This window comes from Nematolebias whitei, chromosome 9, assembly GCF_014905685.2.
Source record: "Nematolebias whitei isolate Nwh7 chromosome 9, NemWhi1, whole genome shotgun sequence".
NCBI lineage: Eukaryota > Metazoa > Chordata > Actinopteri > Cyprinodontiformes > Rivulidae > Nematolebias > Nematolebias whitei.
In genome coordinates this window covers 18,850,586-18,870,278 of record NC_056506.1, presented here as the reverse complement: position 1 = coordinate 18,870,278, position 19,693 = coordinate 18,850,586, and the positions used below count along the sequence as shown (strand labels likewise).

Genomic DNA, 19,693 nt, shown 5'->3' with positions numbered 1-19,693 from the left:
ATTTGAGAAAGCTCCTCGGATGAGGAGCGAAACGTCTTCTGTTACAAATAAAGTCCAGTTGTTTTTGTATTGAACGCTTTTTGAATTCATCATGTCCTGGATGACTGAGAATCTTCACCAGCTTAGTTTAGTGTATTTCTTAGTTCATATCTTAGATCGGGCAGCACGGTGGCGCAACTGGTAGAGCTGCTGCCTCTCAGCGAGCAGGTCCCTGGTTCAAACCCCGGTCCAGGGGCCCTCTGGGTGGAGTTTGCATGTTCTCTCCGTGCATGCGTGGGTTTTCTCCGGGTACTCCGGTTTCCTCCCACAGACCAAAACATGCATGTTAGGCTGATTGGTAACTCTAAATTGTCCCTAGGTGTGAGTGAGAGAGTGAATGGTTGTTTGTCTCGTTTGTCTCTATGTGGCCCTGTGATGGACTTGCGACCCGTCCAGGGTGTACCCCGCCCCTCGCACAGTGATTGCTGGACATGGGCACCGGCGACCCCCGTGACCCAAAATGGAATAAACGGGTAAAGATAATGGATGGATATCTTAGATCTTATTACTGTTTTTCTTTTATAATTATACTTTTGTTGGATGTATCTGGGAGTCTGTGTACACAATTTTGTTCTACCACATGTACAACATGTGATGCGAATGACAATAAAGAACCTTGACCTTGACCTCTGGTGGGAGGACAGCTTCTCCTTGCAGGAGAAATAAAAACTCATTGGTTGTTGTGTAACCAAAGTACCTAAACACAAGCTAACATTATTAAGAATGTTCATTTCCCTGCTGTAAATTGGCTATTGATTATCACCGGAGTAGAAAGTCCGACATCATCCTCTTCAGTTCTGGTCCGCTCAGCAGTTACTTCTTTCAACTGGCCGGACAGTGCGCGGTCAAACGGCTGTGTGCAGCTGGTGACCTAAATTGGATCGTCAGCTGTTCGCATCCGCTGACGCAATCAAAAGCCTGACACCGACTTGGCCCGCCCATCCAGCACATTATTTTGGCCTGGCCAGACCCAAATTTTGGGTCAGGCTGGGTCGGGCACGGGCCCAGGTTAGAAATGACAGCATTAGGCACAAAAATCACAGCACCAACTAAGGACCTGACATGGCAACTACAGCAGATTTGGGGGATTCGTGTAAACACAGAAAATGTGCTGTGTCAAAGCAGATTTTTTCCTCAAATAAACATCCGAAAAAAACTAAGCCACTGTGTCCATGTAAATGGAGCCTTAAAGTACACCAACGAGACACATATGGCAATGAGGGGTTCAGAGACATTTCAACATGTGACTGCATACTGGTGAACTTGAAACTCCAACTCCTTCATTGCAGGCCAACTGCTTCAGGACTTTAAAGGCAAAATATTTTTCAGACTACAAGATTTAAACACATAAAATCACCATTGCATTCATTCATTTATGCATACTTTAAAGCCCAGCTTCAGTCCTTCTCTGGCCCTCACCTGTTTATTCATGAAGACATAGATGACTGGGTTGATAACGGTGCTGGTTTTAGCCAACACTGAAGGGATGATGCTTGCCTCAGGTGTGACCAGGCCTGGAGGTCCGAAGGTTGCCAACAGGGCCATAATCCCATATGGAAGCCAACACAGTAGGTAACAGATCACCATGACCACCACCATGAACAGCACACGCTGCTCTCGATTTTTGCTCAGTGATGCATTGATCCCACTCACCTGGAGGCAGTGAAGGAAAAGAGAAAGACCAGAAGAGTTTAATTATTTGGCAGTCATCCATGGTGATATTTATTTTGGCTTTTAGATTTGAATTTCTTTCTAATCCACTAGAAGAGGAAACATTTTGAAATGAAATAAGTGAGTTTTCAGGCAATATTTAAAAGACTGTATCAATTCTGCAGTTTGAATATCAAGTGGCAAGTCTGTTCTAGATTTTGGGGTCTGCCACTGCAAAAGCCCAATCCCTCTGGGCTTTATTTTTAGCCGTTGGTTGCACTAAGAACATTTGACTGAAGGATCTCAGTGTGTTTTGGGTTTACAAAGTCAATTAAAAGTTAAAAAAAATTGGGAGCCGAATCATTTAAACTTGAAAAGAGAGTAAAATAACAAACAACAAAATTAATGGACAGAGAGTGTAAATCTGTTAAAACTGGAGGGATATGATCATGTTTTTTAGCACCTGTTCGTGGTCATATTCTATTGTCTCTACATAAAATTATTTACCTGAATAATGACCTGGTACAAGTTTTGTTATGTTATGTTGTTTATTTGTCGTATACAGGTTAACACAAGGTCAACAGCGCAATGAAATGTTCTGGATGAGAAGAACCGATTTGTTCTACTGGGTGACTTCAATGCCCATGCAGGCAATAACAGAGTCATCTGGAAGGGGGTGATTGAGAGAAACAGTTTCCCTGATCTGAACCTGAAGGGTGTTTGCTTACTGAACATCTGTGCTCAGTATGGGTTGTTCATAACAAACACCATGTTCAATGAAAATGTGGTTCACAATTATACTTTTACCAGGCTACCTTAGGCCAAAGGTTGATGGCTGATTTTGTAATCTTGTCTGAAGTGTGGCCCTATGTCTTGGACACTGTGATGAATAGAGGGGCAGAGCTGTCAACTGATCACCACCAGGTTCTGAGATGGAACTGGTGGTGAGGAAGGCTGCTGGAGAGACCTAGTAAACCCAAATTTACAGTGAGGGTAAACTGGGAATGTCTGATAGAGCCCCCAATCCATGCGACCTTCAACTCACACATCTGGGAGTGTTTTTCCTATTCAATCCAACCCAACTTTATTTGTAAAACACTTTATACACCACAGCAGACCAAAGTATTGTACAGAATCACATTAACACATGCCTCATGCAAAACAAAATAGAATTAAAAATGCAAGAAAGCACACCCTAACCGTAACATACCATACTGTACAATACCATACCATACAATACCATACTGTACAATACCATACCGTACCATAACATACCATACCATAACATACCATACCATAACATACCATACCATAACATACCATACCAGCTTTATTTTTAAAGCACTTTAAATCCCCATAGGACAAAATTGCTGTACACATAATATAACAATCATACAATCAGTCAATATAAAATGATTAAAATAATTACAATTATTAAAATAATTAAAAGTCAACATCACAGATGGTGTCAAAGGCCAGGGAGAAGAGATGGGTTTTAGGAAGGGATTTAAAAACAGACAGGAAAGAGGCTTGTCTGATGTTCAAGGGAAGGTTATTCCATATTTTCAACTTTGTCTTTGGCACAGTCAGGAGCTGACCTCAGGATCAGCTGACCTGAGGGATCGAGAGGGTGTGTATGGATGTAGCAACTCAAACAGATAGGGCGGGGCAAGTCCATTAAAAGCTTTAAAAGCAAATAAAATAATTTTAAAATGTATCCTAAAATGTACGAGCAGCCAGTGCAGAGAGGCTAAAACAGGAGAAATATGGTCAAACTTTTGTGTGCCAGTTAAGAGCCGTGCAGCAGCATTCTGTTACTTCTGAAGGCGAAAGATACGTGTCACTGATTCCTGTATAGAGTGCGTTACAGTAGTCCAGCTGAGTGGTCACAAAGGTGTGGATTACCGTTTCAAAATGCCGCTGAGAAAGAATTGGTTTTAATTTAGCTGCTTCAGATGGGAAAAAAAAGATTTAACAACTGCTCTGATGTGACTTTCTAACTTTAGTCCAGCATCAACTTTAACCTCTTGTAATAGTTGGACTAATATACTGAGCCAAGGAAACAACATTGACACAGGGGGTCTCAGTGGAGCTTCCAAAGACCATCACTTCAGTCTTTTCCTCATTAACTTTAAGAAGTTTACAGCCGGGCAGTATGGTGACGCAGTTGGTAGAGCTGCTGTCTCAGCGAGCAGGTTGCCCCGGTTCAAATCCTGGTCCAGGAACCTTTCTGGGTGGAGTTTGCATGCTCGCTCCGTGCATGCGAGGGTTTTCTCCAAGTGCTCCGGTTTCCTCCCACAGACAAAAAACATGCATGTTAGGCTGATTGGTAACTCTAAATTGTCCTTAGGTGTGAGTGAGAGAGCGAATGGTTGTCTGTCTCTATGCGTCCCTGTGATGGACTTGCGACCTGTCCAGGTTGTACCCCGCCCCTTGCACAATGATTGCTGGACATGGGCACCGGCGACTCCCGTGACCCAAAAAAGGAAGAAGCGGGTAAAAGATAATGGATGGATGGATAGAAGTTCACAGTCATCCAGATTTTATGTCCTCAAGACATGAAAACAGAGGGTCCAGAGTAGGCATGCACAATACATACGATAGAAACGATAGGCATTTAACCTTTGATAGAGATTTGTATTCTCCCGGCTAACTGCAGTAATGCTGTGTCTGATGTAAAATCAGAGTTGTCAGATTTAATTGCTACTTCTTTTTGTTGAAAACTGTGCGTAAGTCAATGGTGGCTCCATAGATATTTTTCTGCAGGTGCTTTTTTTTTTGTGGGGGGGTGGGGGGGGGGGCTAAGCATTTTACTGAGGGTGCTATGAAGGATCATTTGTTCTTTCAGTTCTCAAGGTCAAGGTGTCTTTACTGTCATTCACATCATGGTACATGAGGTGGAATGTACACAGGGCCCCAGTTACATCCAACAAAAATACAAATTGTAAAGAAAAACAATAATAAGATCTAAGACATGAACTAAGAAATACACTAAACTAAGACTCCACTAAGCACTACTAGTACGAAACAATGTGCCAAACAACAGCAGCACAAAGTGAGCAGATGAAGATGAATGAACGCAGCAACATGAAATAAATCAGCGTCATGGATAGTCAGCAGCACATATCAACAATCAAGTGGCATTACAGTGATTTTTTTTACAGTAATTTTCACGGTGATAATCCTGACTAGGGATCCATGAGTCTAACAGCCTCAGGATAGAAGCTTGTAGCCATAACGAAGGGTGGGATGGAGGAAGAAGGGTGACACCTTTTCCATCTCAGCTCCACTACATTTGTTTTATTTGTTTTTCATTCATTAAAGAGGGACACCAGCTGGTCCGTTTACTGACCAACAACTACTTCATTAATATATTCACCCTTTAATGATCAGAATCAATCACTGAAGTTGAATCTGTTAATTACAGCGAGTTATATACCAGAACAAATAAATATTCATGTAAATGAAGAGACCAAATTTGTCTTTGAAGTTTTTTTACAAAAGTAATCAAACTAAGAATCAACAACAATAATAAACAAACAATAATAATGAATCAATTGAGGCTTAATTCTCTTATCTAAGACGAAATTGACTCTTTGAGCAGGAATTATTTCAGTTTTATACATACGTGCATGAATTTAGACAAAGTTTGACTATTTTAATAAATAGTTTACTTTGGATTTTTGTTGAAAGAAGTTATTTAATGTGATCAGATAAAGTCATTTATTATCACTGCAAGCAGGAAAAGATTTATCAAGTTGTTTCAGCTAAAAATGGCATAACCAGAGGCAGTTTCTGCTCCTTACCGAGTCAGAGTGGAGGGCACCACTCGTCTTTCTGGGGTTCTGCTGGTGGATCAGACCAGGATAGACCACGAAGAGGACTCGCCGGGAACTGCTGCCCAAAGGTAGCTGAACGTGCTGGCTCCATTCTCCAGCTGTCCAGCGCTAGCGTTAGCAGCATTCTCCATAGATGTGGAAGGATGACAGTAGGCTTGATCCTTCTTCCAAATTATTGTTTATTTGTTGGTTGTAGTCTGCTTCCAAAAAATCCTCCTTATTTGATTCCATTCTAGGCAATTTGGGTAATAGAAACGGTCCATTTTTGCATTTTGTGAACTTTTCAAATATTTACTGAACTTTCAGTAACTTGAATTTTCATTTCCAGTTCGGAGGTTCATTTCCTGTTGTGAGATCGGATTTTTTTTAACTCAATCCAGATGACCTGACTGAAAAATGTTGGATTATTAAGCATGTTGATTTACCTGCTGTAGCATTGCTCGACGGCTACTGATTATCACCAGACTGGGAAGTCTGACATCTTCCTCATCAGTGCTGGTTCTCTCTGTGACCGGTGTCGAGCTGGAGCTGTTAGACAAAGCAGTCCTGCTTGGCGTCAGGTCCGTCAATTCATATCCAAAATCAAGCTTTAAGTTTTGCTATTACTGGGCTTTAAACCCAGAGGAAGGACCTTACAGACAGCTGTCCCAGGCAGTGTGCATGCACATTAGGTGAGTGTACAAAATTCACAGCCCCAACCTGGCATGGCAACTACAACAGATTCGGAGGGTGGTTCCTGGTTACATGTAAACACTGATGTGCTCCGTGTCAATGTGGATTTTTTCCTCGAATCTACATCAGAAAAAACCTACGTTTCCCTCCGCCGTGTCCGTGTAAATGGAGCCTTAGCTTAGCTACAGAGAAGTGCTTGTTATGTCCCCATGACTCATCACTTAGCAGAGGATGGATGTAGGGGGTATTCAGCACATCACTCTGTGTCCTGAAACTGCCTAAAATACACTCAAATCCACACTCATGCCTTTACCAGTAAGACTACCCGCTGTTCAGTTCTCAGCTTGAGTGTTATTGATGACCTCAGTATGCTTCTCTTTTAATGCGTAAGGGAAATATTAAGCTCCAGAAGCAAATTAATCATCTAGAAGAATATTTAGATTAGACTATTGTTAGAAAAGCCAATTAGCCAAGATGTGACATGAAAATTTATAATCTCCAACTTCTACAAGTAATCATTTATATTTAGTGTAACAGTGTAAAAATTCAGATAGAATGATGTTAAAGTTCTTGACAAGGCCTTTGAATAAAAAAATAAATAAAAATGTTACTTGCTTCCCATTACTCGCAGTAAGAGTGTGATGGATTTATTTGAATATGAACAGAATGTATGCAGTGAAGTCATGATGGTTCATCGGCATGTTAAGGCCTAGGGTGGAATGTAGAGTGTGGATGCCATGTGTATTGGTGTGGTTGGGTCATCAAGAACCTAAAGCTGGACCGGCCACGCTGGTCAGTCTGGTCTATGAGACTGTGACTATGATCATGGTGATAGAAACATGTCATGAAAAATACTTTACACAAATATGGCAATTTTGGTGTTAGTTAGGTTGGCATGTCATGATCTTCTAACTGGTAGATGAATCCTGGTCAGTGTCGATTTTAGCCTTTTTTGGGGGATGCTCAAGCACTCCTGAATTTTAACTCAGCACCCCTGAATTTTTTTTTTTTTGGGGGGGGGGGGGTTCTGAGTTTGGGTTTTGGGTTCTATTTATTGCATTTATACTGTGGCTCTAAAGTGTAAATGAATAACATTTGAAAAAAACAGAATTACATTTGAAAAAACACAACAAAAACAACAAAATCACAACATTTGAAAAAACGGAGTAAAATTTGAAAAAATGGAATCATATTTGAAAAAACAATATTACATTTGAAAAACGGAATTATATTTGAAAAAAACGGAATCACATTTGAAAAAACAGAATCACTTTAGAAAAAAAGGAATTAAATTTGAAAAAATGGAATCACATTTGAAAAAATAGAATATTGTTAGAAAAAACAGAATTACATTTGAAAAAAACAGAATCACATTTGAAAAAATGGAATATTGTTAGAAAAAACTGAATTACATTTGAAAAAACGGAATCACATTAGAAAAAACGAAATTACATTAAGCCCAAGTGGAAGTGGCCGAAGTGGAAGTGGCATGAATCACATTAGTAAAAACGGAATTACATTTCAAAAAACGGAATTACATTTGAAAAAAATGGAATCATATTTGGAAAAAATGGAATGACATTTGAAAAAAAAAAACGGAAATACATGAAGCCAAATAGGAAGTTAAAAAAAAAACAACCTTTTTTAACAGCATAAAACCAAACAGCAGAACAATATACAGTACATCCTGATGCATGCTCAATAATCCAGGTAGAAAAATCTAAAAATGTTAAGTCAGGTCCTCTGGAGGCCTCCGTGTTCAATTGTCTCCCTCTTACAAATGCTGTTATTGCTAGTATCACTCAGCCTCCTGTGAATAGCAAGTGCCCATCAGGGTGTTAACGATCCATTGTTAGGCTGATGATCCTCCTTGATCATGTGAACAGCAAGTTTTGAATGTCAACAACAAACTGGTTGATCCACTATGAGAAGGTGCTATTTATAAGACTCAGGTGAATACAGCTCCTCAGACTGAAGAAGTCTTTCGGATGAAAGACAAACGTTTCTATAATTTTTGTTGTTGTTGTTGTTTTAACATCCAGAGGAGCTGACTTAACTGTTTTAGATTATACAGTACACACATCTCCATTATGTGTGTACTGTATATTGTTCTGTTGTTCGGTTTTATGCTGTTAATAAAGTAAAAAATAAAAAAACCTTCCTGTTTGGCTTAATGTAATTTCGTTTTTTCAAATGTAATTCAGTTCTTTCAAATGTGATTCAGTTTTTTCAAATGTAATTGTTTTTTCAAAAGTAATTCTGTTTTTTCAAATGTAAATCCGTTTTTTCAAATGTGATTCAGTTTTTTCAAATGTAATTCTGTTTTTTCAAATGTAATTCTGTTTTTTCTAATGTAATTCTGTTTTTCAAATGCAATTCAGTTTTTTCAAATGTGATTCAGTTTTTTCAAATGTAATTCTGTTTTTTCAAATGTAATTCCGTTTTTTCTAATGTAATTCTGTTTTTCAAAAGCAATTCAGTTTTTTCAAATGTAATTCTGTTTTTTCAAATGTAATTCCGTTTTTTCTAATGTAATTCTGTTTTTCAAAAGCAATTCAGTTTTTTCAAATGTGATTCAGTTTTTTCAAATGTAATTCTGTTTTTTCAAATGTAATTCTGTTTTTTCTAATGTAATTCTGTTTTTCAAATGTAATTGTTTTTTCAAATGTAATTCCGTTTTTTCTAATGTAATTCTGTTTTTCAAATGCAATTCAGTTTTTTCAAATGTGATTCAGTTTTTTCAAATGTAATTCTGTTTTTTCTAATGTGATTTGGGCCACTTCCGCTTGGGCTTAACGTAATTCTGTTTTTTTCTAATGTGATTCCGTTTTTTCAAATGTTGTTCATTTACACCTTAGAGCCACCATACATTTATGATTCAATGCAACAAAATAAACAATTTTAAAAGGTAACAGATAATTGTAAAACTTGGTTTATTTGCATAATGACTTTAATTGCAGTTTAAAATGAGTTTTAAATAACTTTAAATTTGTAAAGAAACTTTTTTTTATTAGACCTTTATTTATACAGGTTCAGAGTCAGAGTCAGAGTTTCTTTATTGTCATTCGCACCTCATGTGGTACATGTGGTGGAGCGAAATTATGTACACAGGGTCCCAGTTACATCCAACAATAAAATGTATAAGGAAAACAGTAATAACATCTAAGATATGAACCAAGAAAAACATCAACTAACTATACACTAAGCACTCATAACATAAAACATTGAACATCAGCACAAACATGAACATGAGTCCGTGAGCAGATGTGCACGCATGAACACACCAACATTGAAACAGATCAGCAGCAACATGAAACAGATCAGCAGCAACATGATATGGTTTTTCACAGTGATTATTCTAGTTAGAGATTCATGAGTCTAACAGCCTCAGGGTAGAAGCTGTTCCTCAGTCTAGTGGTTCTACACTTAATGCTCCTTAACCTCCTTCCTGAGGGGAGTGGGGCAAAAAGTGTGTGTGCTGGGTGAGTGGGGTCCTTCATGATGCAGGTGGCCCTCTTCCTGCATCTGGAGGTGTAGATGTCTGTGATGGTGGGGAGGCTGATTCCAACAGATTTCTGTGCAGCCTTCACCACTCTCTGCAGAGCTTTTCTTTCTGCAGCTGTGCAGCCTCCATGCCACACATTGATGCTGGAGCACAGGATGCTCTCCACTGCACATCTGTAGAAGGAGGTGAGGACTGAGCTTCCCAGTCCAGCTCGCCTCAGCCGTCTGAGGAAGTAGAGTCTCTGATGAGCTTTCTTGATCAGGCTGGTGGTGTTGTTGCTCCAGCTGAGGTTGTCATTCATGTGTACACCCAAGTACTTGTAGCTGGAGACCACTTCCACCGCAGATCCTCTTATGTTCAGGGGGGTGTAGGTGTTTTTGTTCCTTCTGAAGTCCACAATCATCTCCCCTGTCTTCCCCACATCGATGCGAAGGCCACTCTCTCTGCACCAGCTCTCCAGGTGTTCCACCTCTTGCCTGTAGCTGGACTCATCATTGTTTGTGATGCATCCCACCACCGCTGTATCATCTGCAAACTTTACAATGCGACAGCCTGGATGGGTAGCTGCACAATCATACGTGAGCAATCATAGGTTCCCACTGAGCCTTGAAGACTCATTTACAAGAGACACCTGTTGAAACTGAAAGTAAAACTGGATTTCTTTTTCAGAAACAGATCTGTCTAACTCTGAACCAGAGGGCCACTTCATGGCCCTGCCTGTCAGCTGGTCCCAGACATTTATACAGACACACCCAACACCGTGTGTGTCTACATACAGACAGAGGTACAGGAAAAACCTGCAGTATTCAGATCTGGGCCAAATCCGTTTACAAGTCGCCAGATCTGCAAAACCTTCACCGGAGGATTTATATACAGTACATGCACCAGCTCCAGGTCGGGCTGAGATCATGAGCCTGCCTGACACTTGCAAAAAATATTTTGGCTCTCCTCTCTCGTCAGGATCTGGACCAAATCAGCCTCAAAATGAAATAAGAATTATATATTTGTGCCATATAATTTATCAACAGATAATTTTTGCTGTCAGGGTACAAATAATTGCGCGGAGTTTGTCATTGTGCTGCGATGGCAGGTCACTTTGCAGAAAATTTAGCCAGAGGAGGAGAAAAAGAGAACGTACCTTCTCATCTCTGACATAACAGAAGAAAAAAATAATCAGGCACGTACTGGCCGTCGTTCCCCAGAACCAGCAGGTTCTGGAAGGTGTCCCCAACCGTGTTGGTGCTGCCGGGCGTGCCACTGGTAGGAGAAGTCGTGTGGGATGTGGGGGCTGCCGGGGGGCAAAGGAAGAGCCGTCCGCAGCATTTTAGGTCCAGCCGGGGGTGCCGCTCAGGCTGTGGTTCTGATGGGGGGCTTGGGTCTGGAGGTAGGGTGTGGGCAGTATAGCTGGGACTCTGGTGGTGGGGACGTAAACCGGGGAGCTGGCGGGGGAGTGGAGGTAGCTCCGGGTGTCATGGCGGGGGTAGGGGGGCTGGGAGGAAGACAGACTCAGGCTCTGATACATCTGGATCCTTTCAGAAACTCAGAACCAAAAATAAAAGTAAATGTGTCCTCGTCTGTTGGTTTGGAGCTGCTGCTCATGAGAAGCTGGTTGCGTGTGCACTAAAATGAAAAGAAAAACGTAGAGAAATATTTGGGTCCAAAACTGATTGTTGTTCAGTCAAACTTCTTGTGCTAAAGTCCAGAGAAAGAAAGAAGGACCCAGATCAGTCCAAACCACTTTAATCAGAGATCAGAACCTGAGTCAATCCCCCACAGATCTCCTCTCTCTGAACTCTGATCAGGTCTCCTGCTGCGCGCACTCGGATGGTCTTTTTACTTTTTATCTCACCAGATACAATTATAAAGCACTCCGGGTCCAGCAGGTCCCAGGGCGGGCCGAGGCTCTCCAACACGCTTCGTGCGTAAAAGCTGCACATAAAGACCAGAGGTAGAGCCCGAAACGTTGACCCGATGTTTCTTCTTCTTCCAACAGCGATTATGAGAGGGTGACACACAAAACAGATGCTATTCATTTCATCCTTAGATAAAGAACTTTACTAATTGGCTTTTATGCATGTGAATGTTCCTGTAAAGTGCCCTGACACAACTTTGTTGTGATTTGGCGCTATATAAATAAACTGAATTGAATTGAATTCATTTCTGTAGGGTTTCTGGGGTCTTGTCTTACATGTTGTGTTGTCCCTCATGTTTGCCTGTCGCCCCTCAGATTTCTCCTCCTGAGTTCCAGCACTGTCGCACCTGTGGCTAATTCTAATCACCGCAGGTGTCACTCATTTCACCTTGTTAGTGTCTGTATATATTCAGCCCCTTGGTGTCTTGTCAGTGTCTCTGGATTGTCCTTGTCCTAAGGCTTCATGCTCTGTATCCCTGTGGGCCCTCCTAAAAGAAAGTTTGCTGCCCCGACAGCATTTTGTTTTGTTTATTTAATTAATAAACTGTTTTTACTTATTTACTGGAGCCTCATTCCCTTCCTGCACGTAGGTTCGAACACGCTACAGTCAGATCATGATAGAATCCAGAGACCATACCGAACCCAGCAGGAAGATAACTCTTTTTGAGTTCCTAGCCCGCAAGGCAGCGAAGACCGCTCAGCGTGAGGAGGAGAGGAGAAAGACTTTGTACTTAGGTACGCGCCTGGCTTTTAAACCTGGGTCTTTTGCCTCACCACCTTGCCTTTCTTCACCTCCACAGAGCGGCAGCTCCTCGCAACCCACCTCCTCCCCAACCACCTCCTGCATTCCTGGAGCGGTCTTCAAAGGGAGGGGGGCAGTCTGCTCGGATTCACCGCAGGAGGAACGGGCGGCAGAACTGAGCTGGCTCCACCAAACTCCAGCACGTCCCTCCTCAGACACAACCCAGTCATGCCCGTGTGTTTCCCTTCGTGGGGGGGAGGACGTCGCACCTGTCGCTGGGGGGGAGGAAGCCGTACACCCCTGCGTACCTGTCGCTGGGGGGGAGAAACCCTGCAGCCCCAGCGATCTCTGGGGGAGGATGATCACTGTGGAGGATGTCATCTCCAGGTACACCAGGGCTGACAACTCTGACACCTCGCCTGAGATGTGGGAGCAGTTCCGGCGGGCATGGATGGAGAGGCGCATGCTGCGCTCGCTTCTGCTCGCTCCTGCCCATCCTGGTTCACCTCTCGGCTCACCTCCAGCTGATCTCTCTCCCACACCTCCAGCTGTACCTGTGTGGTCTTCCATGCCAGCAGCTTCAGGAACTGAAACGCTGGTCGCCGCACCAGCCCTGGACTCACTGGTTCTCACTCCTGCTTCCTCCATGCTGGGTTCCGCCTCAGCACCTGAAACGCTGGTTTCCGCAGCAGCTCCTACCATGCCGGGTTCCACCTCAGCACCTGAAATGCTGGTTTCCGCAGCAGCTCCTACCATGTTGGGTTCCGTCTCAGCACCTGAAATGCAGGTTCCTGCACCAGCTCCTACCATGCTGGGTTCTGCCTCAGCACCTGAAACGCTGGTTCCCGCACCAGCTCCTACCTCGCTGGGTCCCGTACCAGCACCAAGGCTGGTCTCGTTCCCGAGGCCCTCGCTCATCCTCCAGAGGTCTTCGTTCCCGAGGCCCTCGCTAATCCTCCAGAGGTCTTCGTTCCAGAGGCCCTTGCTCATCCCCCAGAGGTCCTTGCCCATCAAGCCGCAGCTGTCCCGGGGTCTCCTCACCTGCAGTTGTTGTCTCCCCATTGGCCATAAATGGGTGGTCTCCTGGCTGCCCGCCAGACCTCTGGCCTGCTGATGGATGGTCGTCAGGTCGCCCCCCGGATCTTCTGTCCTGCCGTGGAGGATCTTCTGTCCTGCCGTGGAGGGTCTTCTGGCCGCCTGCCAGACCTCTGGCCTGCTGATGGATGGTCATCAGGTTGCCCCCCGGATCCTCTATCCTGCCGTGAAAGGTCTCCTGACCTCTCACCTTGACTCAGGGGGGTTTAGGGTTTCTGTGTTTTCCCAGGTTCCTGCCTGTCGGCTTTTCATTTGTTCCTTCTGCGCCATACTTTTGTCCTTTTGGTGCTCTCCTTTGGGCTTTCAGTGGTCATCCCTTGAGAGGGGGATCCTGTAGGGTTTCTGGGGTCTTGTCTTACATTTTGTGTTTTCCCTCATGTTTGCCTGTCACCCCTCAGCTTTTCTCCTCCTGTGTTCCAGCACTGTCACACCTGTGTCTAATTCTAATCACTGCAGGTGTCACTCATTTCACTTTGTTAGTGTCTGTATATATTCAGCCCCTTGATGTCTTGTCAGTGTCTCTGGATTGTCCTTGTCCTAAGGCTTCATGCTCTGTATTCCCGTGTGTCCTCCTAAAAGTAAGTTTGCTGCCCCGACAGCTTTTTGTTTTGTTTATTTAATTAATAAACTGTTTTTTTTACTTATTTACTGGAGCCTCATTCCCTTCCTGCACGCGGGTTTGAACAGGCTACAGTCAGATCATGATGATTTCACTAATAACGCTTTACTAGTGATAAACAGAGAAATGTCTATCTACACCACTCTGTGGAAAAAGAACACCTTATTCATGGCTGCAGTTTGTTACTTTTTTTTCATTTCCAAAAAAAGATTTTTGTTGCAAACTTTTCAAATCTGATGACTGTGAAAGTATCCATTTACATTAATTACTGTGTAGCAAAATTGAACTTGAGTGCCTGACATTCAAGGTGCGTGAACAGAGAGTGCAAGGTGACGAAAGACCCCCACGGTCCCCCCCACCTCAAAAATGAAAACATGTACAAACCAGTCTGGTCTAACTTTATCTCCCGGCCCCTTAACCTGAGCAGTACCTCTGTTGATCTCATTCCTAATCTTATCACCTTTACCTTGTCACTCCTAAAGAGAACCTCAACATCTTCATTTCTGCTAATTCCAGTTCTGTCTCCTGTCTTTTTGTCCATGTCTCTGTCTCCAGACCATACAAAATAGCTGATCTCACAACTGTCTTGTAAACTTTTCCTTTGACATTTGCTGACACCCTTTTGACATAAATCACTCCTAAAACTTTTTTCCATCCTGCCTGGACTCTTTTTCACCTTTTGTACCACACTCTCATTTGCCTGAACAGTGGACCCCAAGGAATTGAAGTCCTACACCTTTGTTACCTTCGTTCCTTGTAGCCTCACTGTTCCACCAGCCTCCTTCTCATTCACACTGTCTTACTACAGCTGACTTTCATTCCTCTTCTTTCAAGTGCATGCCTCCACCTCTCAAAGCATCTTCCACCTGTTCCCTGTTATTACAACAGATCACAATGTCATCTTCAAACATCATAGTCCACGAGGGTTTCTGCCTGACCTCATTTGTTAGTCGGTCCATCACCAGAGCAAACCAGAAGGGGCTCAGAGCTGATCCTTGATGCCATCCCACCTCCACCTTGAAGCTATCTGTCACTCCTACAGTGCATCTCACCACTGTCCTGCTGTCCTCATACATGTCCTGTACGAGTCTAACGTGCTTCTCTGCCATTCGAGATTTGTTCATACAATACCACCCCTCCCTCGGCACCCTTTAATATGCTTTTTTTTAACCCACAAAGACACAATGGAGTTCTTTCTGACCCTCTGTACTTCTCCATCAGCATCCTCAAAGCAAATACGGCATATGTGGTGCTCTTTCTTGGCATGAAACCATACTGCTGCTCACAAATAGTCACCTCTCGCTCCAAGTTTAGCTTCTTCAACTCTCTTCCAGATCTTCATTGTGTGACTCATCCACTTAATCCCCCTGTAGTTGATACATCTCTGTATATTAACCTTGTTCTTAAAAATGGGCACCAGCACACTTCTCTATTTCTCAGGCATTTTCTCACCCTCAAAATATGTCATTGAATATTTGAGTCAAAAATCTCACTGCCATCTCTCCAAGACATTTTTAAACCTCCACTTGTATGTCAGCAGGTCCTACGGACTTCTCCTTCTTCATTCTTTTCAGAGCTTTCTGAACTTCACTGTCACTAATATTTCCTACTTCCTGGTCCAAGCTTCTAGGGCATCTACTCTTCTTCCCCTTTCATTCTCTTCATTATTTAGCTCCTCAAAGTAATTCTTCTTCATCCTGTCATACTCTTTTCACTTGTTAGAACATTACCATTCCTATATTTAACAAGTTTAACCTTCTGCACATCCTTTCCAGCCTGATCCCTCTGTCTTGCCAATCGGTACAATTCCTTCTTGCCCTGTTTAGTGTCCAACCTTCCTTACACCTCATTATACACGTTATGCTTTGCCTTATCTACCTCCCTCTTTGCTCTATGTTGCATCTCCTTTTCATTCAACCTTTATTTATGCAGATTAGCCTCACTGAGCCTCGAGGACTCATTTACAAGAGAGAACTGTTTTAACAAAGAATGATGAAAACAGTAGACAACAAATGACAACAGTAGACAATCATAAAAAAAGCATTTAAGTTGAAAAATAAATGGAAGAAAACGATATTTAAAAATGAAACAAGAACAGCTACATTATAAAACAATGTAAAATACTAAAAACAGGAACATGTCTGTGTTGGTTTTTTGCCATGAACATAGCAGTTGTTTTGAAGCCACTTACAGAGGTCAAAGTTGACAGCTTCAGATCTTTATGCAAGGTGTTCCAGGATATGGGAGCAGAGTAGAAGGCCCTTTTGCCTAGTTCAGTCCGCACTGAGGGAACACTGCATGTAATAATGTCCTGAGTGCACATGCTGTAGCTGCACTCACATAGTGACATGTAGGAGGAGATATACTGTATGAAAGCAACAGACCAAGAAGTGATTTAAAGATGAAAATGTACCAGTGAGAGAGTCTGTGTGAAGTTAATGATGACTAGTGCTTATAGTCCTGTCTTCTCTCTTCAGTCCTCTCACTGTCATATTTCTTTTGGGCTAACTTCTTTCTTTGAATATCTTCCTGCACTTCACTATTCCACCACCAGGTTTCCTTATCATCCATTCTCTGTCCAGATGACGCACCAAGTACCTTCCTACCTGTCTCTCTAATTACTGTTGCTGTAGTAGTCCAGTCATCTGGAAACTCTTAACACCCAGACCCTTTAACAGCTCCTCTCTGAACTTCTCACAAAATTCTTCCTTCTTCAGATTCCACCATTTGGTCTTCTTCTCTGATTTTTAGTATATTTCTCCTTCACAACATCCTTCTACACACAACCATTCAATGCTGTCTGGCCACACTCTCCCCTGCCACAACCTTACAGTCTCCAATCTCCCTCAGGTTTCCTCTTCTGCACAGAATGTAGTCGACCTGTGTACTCCTTCCTCCACAAAGACAATCACGCTATGTTCCTCTCTCTTTTGGAAATAAGCACTGACTACAGCCATTTTCATTATCTTGTCAAAATGCACAATCTGTCATCTTCGTTTCTATCCTTGACACCAAACTTACCCATCACTTCCTCATCCCCTCTGTTTCCTTCACCAACATGTCCATTCAGGTCTGCTCCGATCACCACTCTCTCCTCCCTGGAAATACTCTATATCACTTCATCCAGATCCTTCCAAATTTAAATTTTATCCTCCTCATCACATCCAGCCTGTGGAACATAACCACTGACAACATTTAGCATCAGACCTTCCACTTCTACCTTCAGGCACATCACCCTATCAGATACTCTTTTCACCTCTACTACATTCTTTGCCAACTCCTCCTTCAGGACCACCCCTACTCCATTTCTATCCACACCATGGTAAAACAGTTTGAACCCTGCTCCAATGTTGCGAGCCTTGCTGCCCTTCCACTTGGTCTCTTGGACACATAAAACATCTACCTTCCTTCTCTGCATCATGTCAGCCAGCTCTCTGCCTTTGCCTGTCATTGTCTCCACATTTAGAGTTGCAACCCTCAGTCCTACATTCTTCACTTTCCTCTTCTCCCTCTGTATCCTGACACGTTTTCCTCCTCGTGATCTTTGACTAACAGTAGCACAATTTCTGCCCACACCTTGTTTGTCAACAGCACCGATGGCGGTCGTTGTTATGTTGTAACCGATCCGGTATGGTGTCACTTTGATGAACTTGCATGTTAGTTTTGGCAAAACAGTTTTACACTGGATGCCCTTCCTGACACAACCCTCACCATTTACCCAGGATTGGGACCAGACAGAGAGACACTGGCTTGTGCTCTCTAGTGGCTGGTTTTGAAGGATTATAATATACAGTAATACATATTATAATGTATTAGAAAACAGATGAATGGAAAATGTATTTCCAGTACAAGCAACTTTTCTCATTAGTACATCACAAGTTTTTTTTTTAGGTTTTTTTTTACAATTTTTAAAATGTCCATTTCAAAGTTTTGTGAATACCCTGCAGATCAGGGAGCTGAAGATAATGCCTTGTTTAAAGTCAAACATTCACTTATGGCTCAGTAGTTCAACAAGGATGGTTTTGTTATTTATTTTTCATTTAATTTTTTTCTTAAAATAATAAGACGGGAAATAATATCTTTGTACATTTTTACAGATGCCTTCAAATGTTAAAGCAGAGCACTATCTAGTGGGCTAATTAAAAACAAAAAAATAGGGATAGAGAGAAAAAGAAAAAAAAGCATTACTGAGAGGAATGCATTGCTTTATGAAATTATAAAAAATGGAAATTAAAAATGCATTTATAATTTTTTTTTTTTTCATTTAGCCTTTATTTATCCAGGTTAGTCTCATTGAGCCACGAGAACTCATTTTCAAGAGAGACCTGTTTAGGGAGCACATGGTGGGGGTTAAGGGCCTTGCTCATGGGCCCAGTGTGGGGCGAATGAGGGTGGGGGCAAGTGTGGGTGTTTCCCCTACCCCACCCACAATTTTGATGTTGTCGGGGCCGGGGCGTGAACCGGCGATCTTCGGATCATAAGCCCACCTCTCTAACCTCTGCGCCACCACTCCCCCCAATGAAATAAATAATAAAATAAAATAATGAAATTTCTCAGTGGTCGATTTTTCACTAGACAACACTGCAGTAGTAAAGTTACCGTGAGGTTACAGGAGCATTTAAAAAAATTCTGACAAAGCAGAAAAACACTTAGAAAAGACGTGTTTATTGACTGCACCAAAATAAAATAATTAATATAAGCATCAATTATAAATTTGTGGGTGATTCCCCCCCCCCCCCCCCCCATAAGATGTTCCAAGGGCTAAAATTTAAACAATATTTAATTTGACCCAGCTGGTGTAAAACCACAAGGCCTGACAAGAAAATTATAGAGCATTCTTTTTGCATTATTATTGTATAAGGAGCAAAAGAAGCACAGATAAGAGTGCATGTGTAATTCAGCACAAAGAAGGGATAAAGGGCTTGAAACAGAAACAAAGGAGCTGCAGCTGATATAGAACAAACAAATGACGGGGAAACTAAAGTAAAACTTGCAGACAAAGAGAAACAGAGAAAGATAACACTAAAGTAGTACTTTCTATTAGCTTCCTCTGCATTTATACAAAGAAGTGAGTGCGCTTTCAAAAAGGCAAGCAGATAAGGTGGGCCAAAGAGAAAAAAAGAAAGTGAAGGGAACACTACTGGGATTAGAGTAATTGTTATTTGGTGTCCTCGCAGTGTTACACAGAAACTGCACTAAAGATAAAGAGCACAAGCATGGTAACACAAACACATGGTAACACAAACACATGGTAACACAAACACATGGTAACACAAACACATGGTAACGTGTTGTGTGTCTGCGAACACTGAGTGTTTAATTGTTATAACACAAAAAAACTGCAACTTGCTTTTTTTTACCTGTTGTTTGTTGAGAGGAGTCTTCGTAGGGAGAAGGTGGACAGTGTTTAACTCAACCTCTGCTCATTTTCCTCCACTCAGTCAGAGTAAGAGTGAAAAACCAAACATTTGTTACCTCGGTATCGCAGCCCATAGCCGAGGGGGAAGTCGAATGTGCTGCTGCTCTCAGCCCTGAACAGGCGACTGCTGCAGAATTTTTATTCACCAGATCTCAACCAATATTCATCATGTTCCTCAAAATGGAGCAATTTTATCCACCA

At 42.3% G+C, this 19,693-nt stretch overlaps 1 protein-coding gene across 1 annotated transcript in view; it reads right to left on the bottom strand.

Moving 5' to 3' along the window:
• The window catches only part of tmtopsa (teleost multiple tissue opsin a), a 93,176-nt gene that overhangs the window by 65,077 nt on the left and 8,406 nt on the right, over window positions 1-19,693 (bottom strand). Inside the window, exon 3 of the mRNA XM_037681531.1 lies at window positions 1,459-1,692. Coding sequence (XP_037537459.1) covers window positions 1,459-1,692 — 234 coding nt within the window. The remainder of the gene's footprint in view (window positions 1-1,458; window positions 1,693-19,693) is intronic.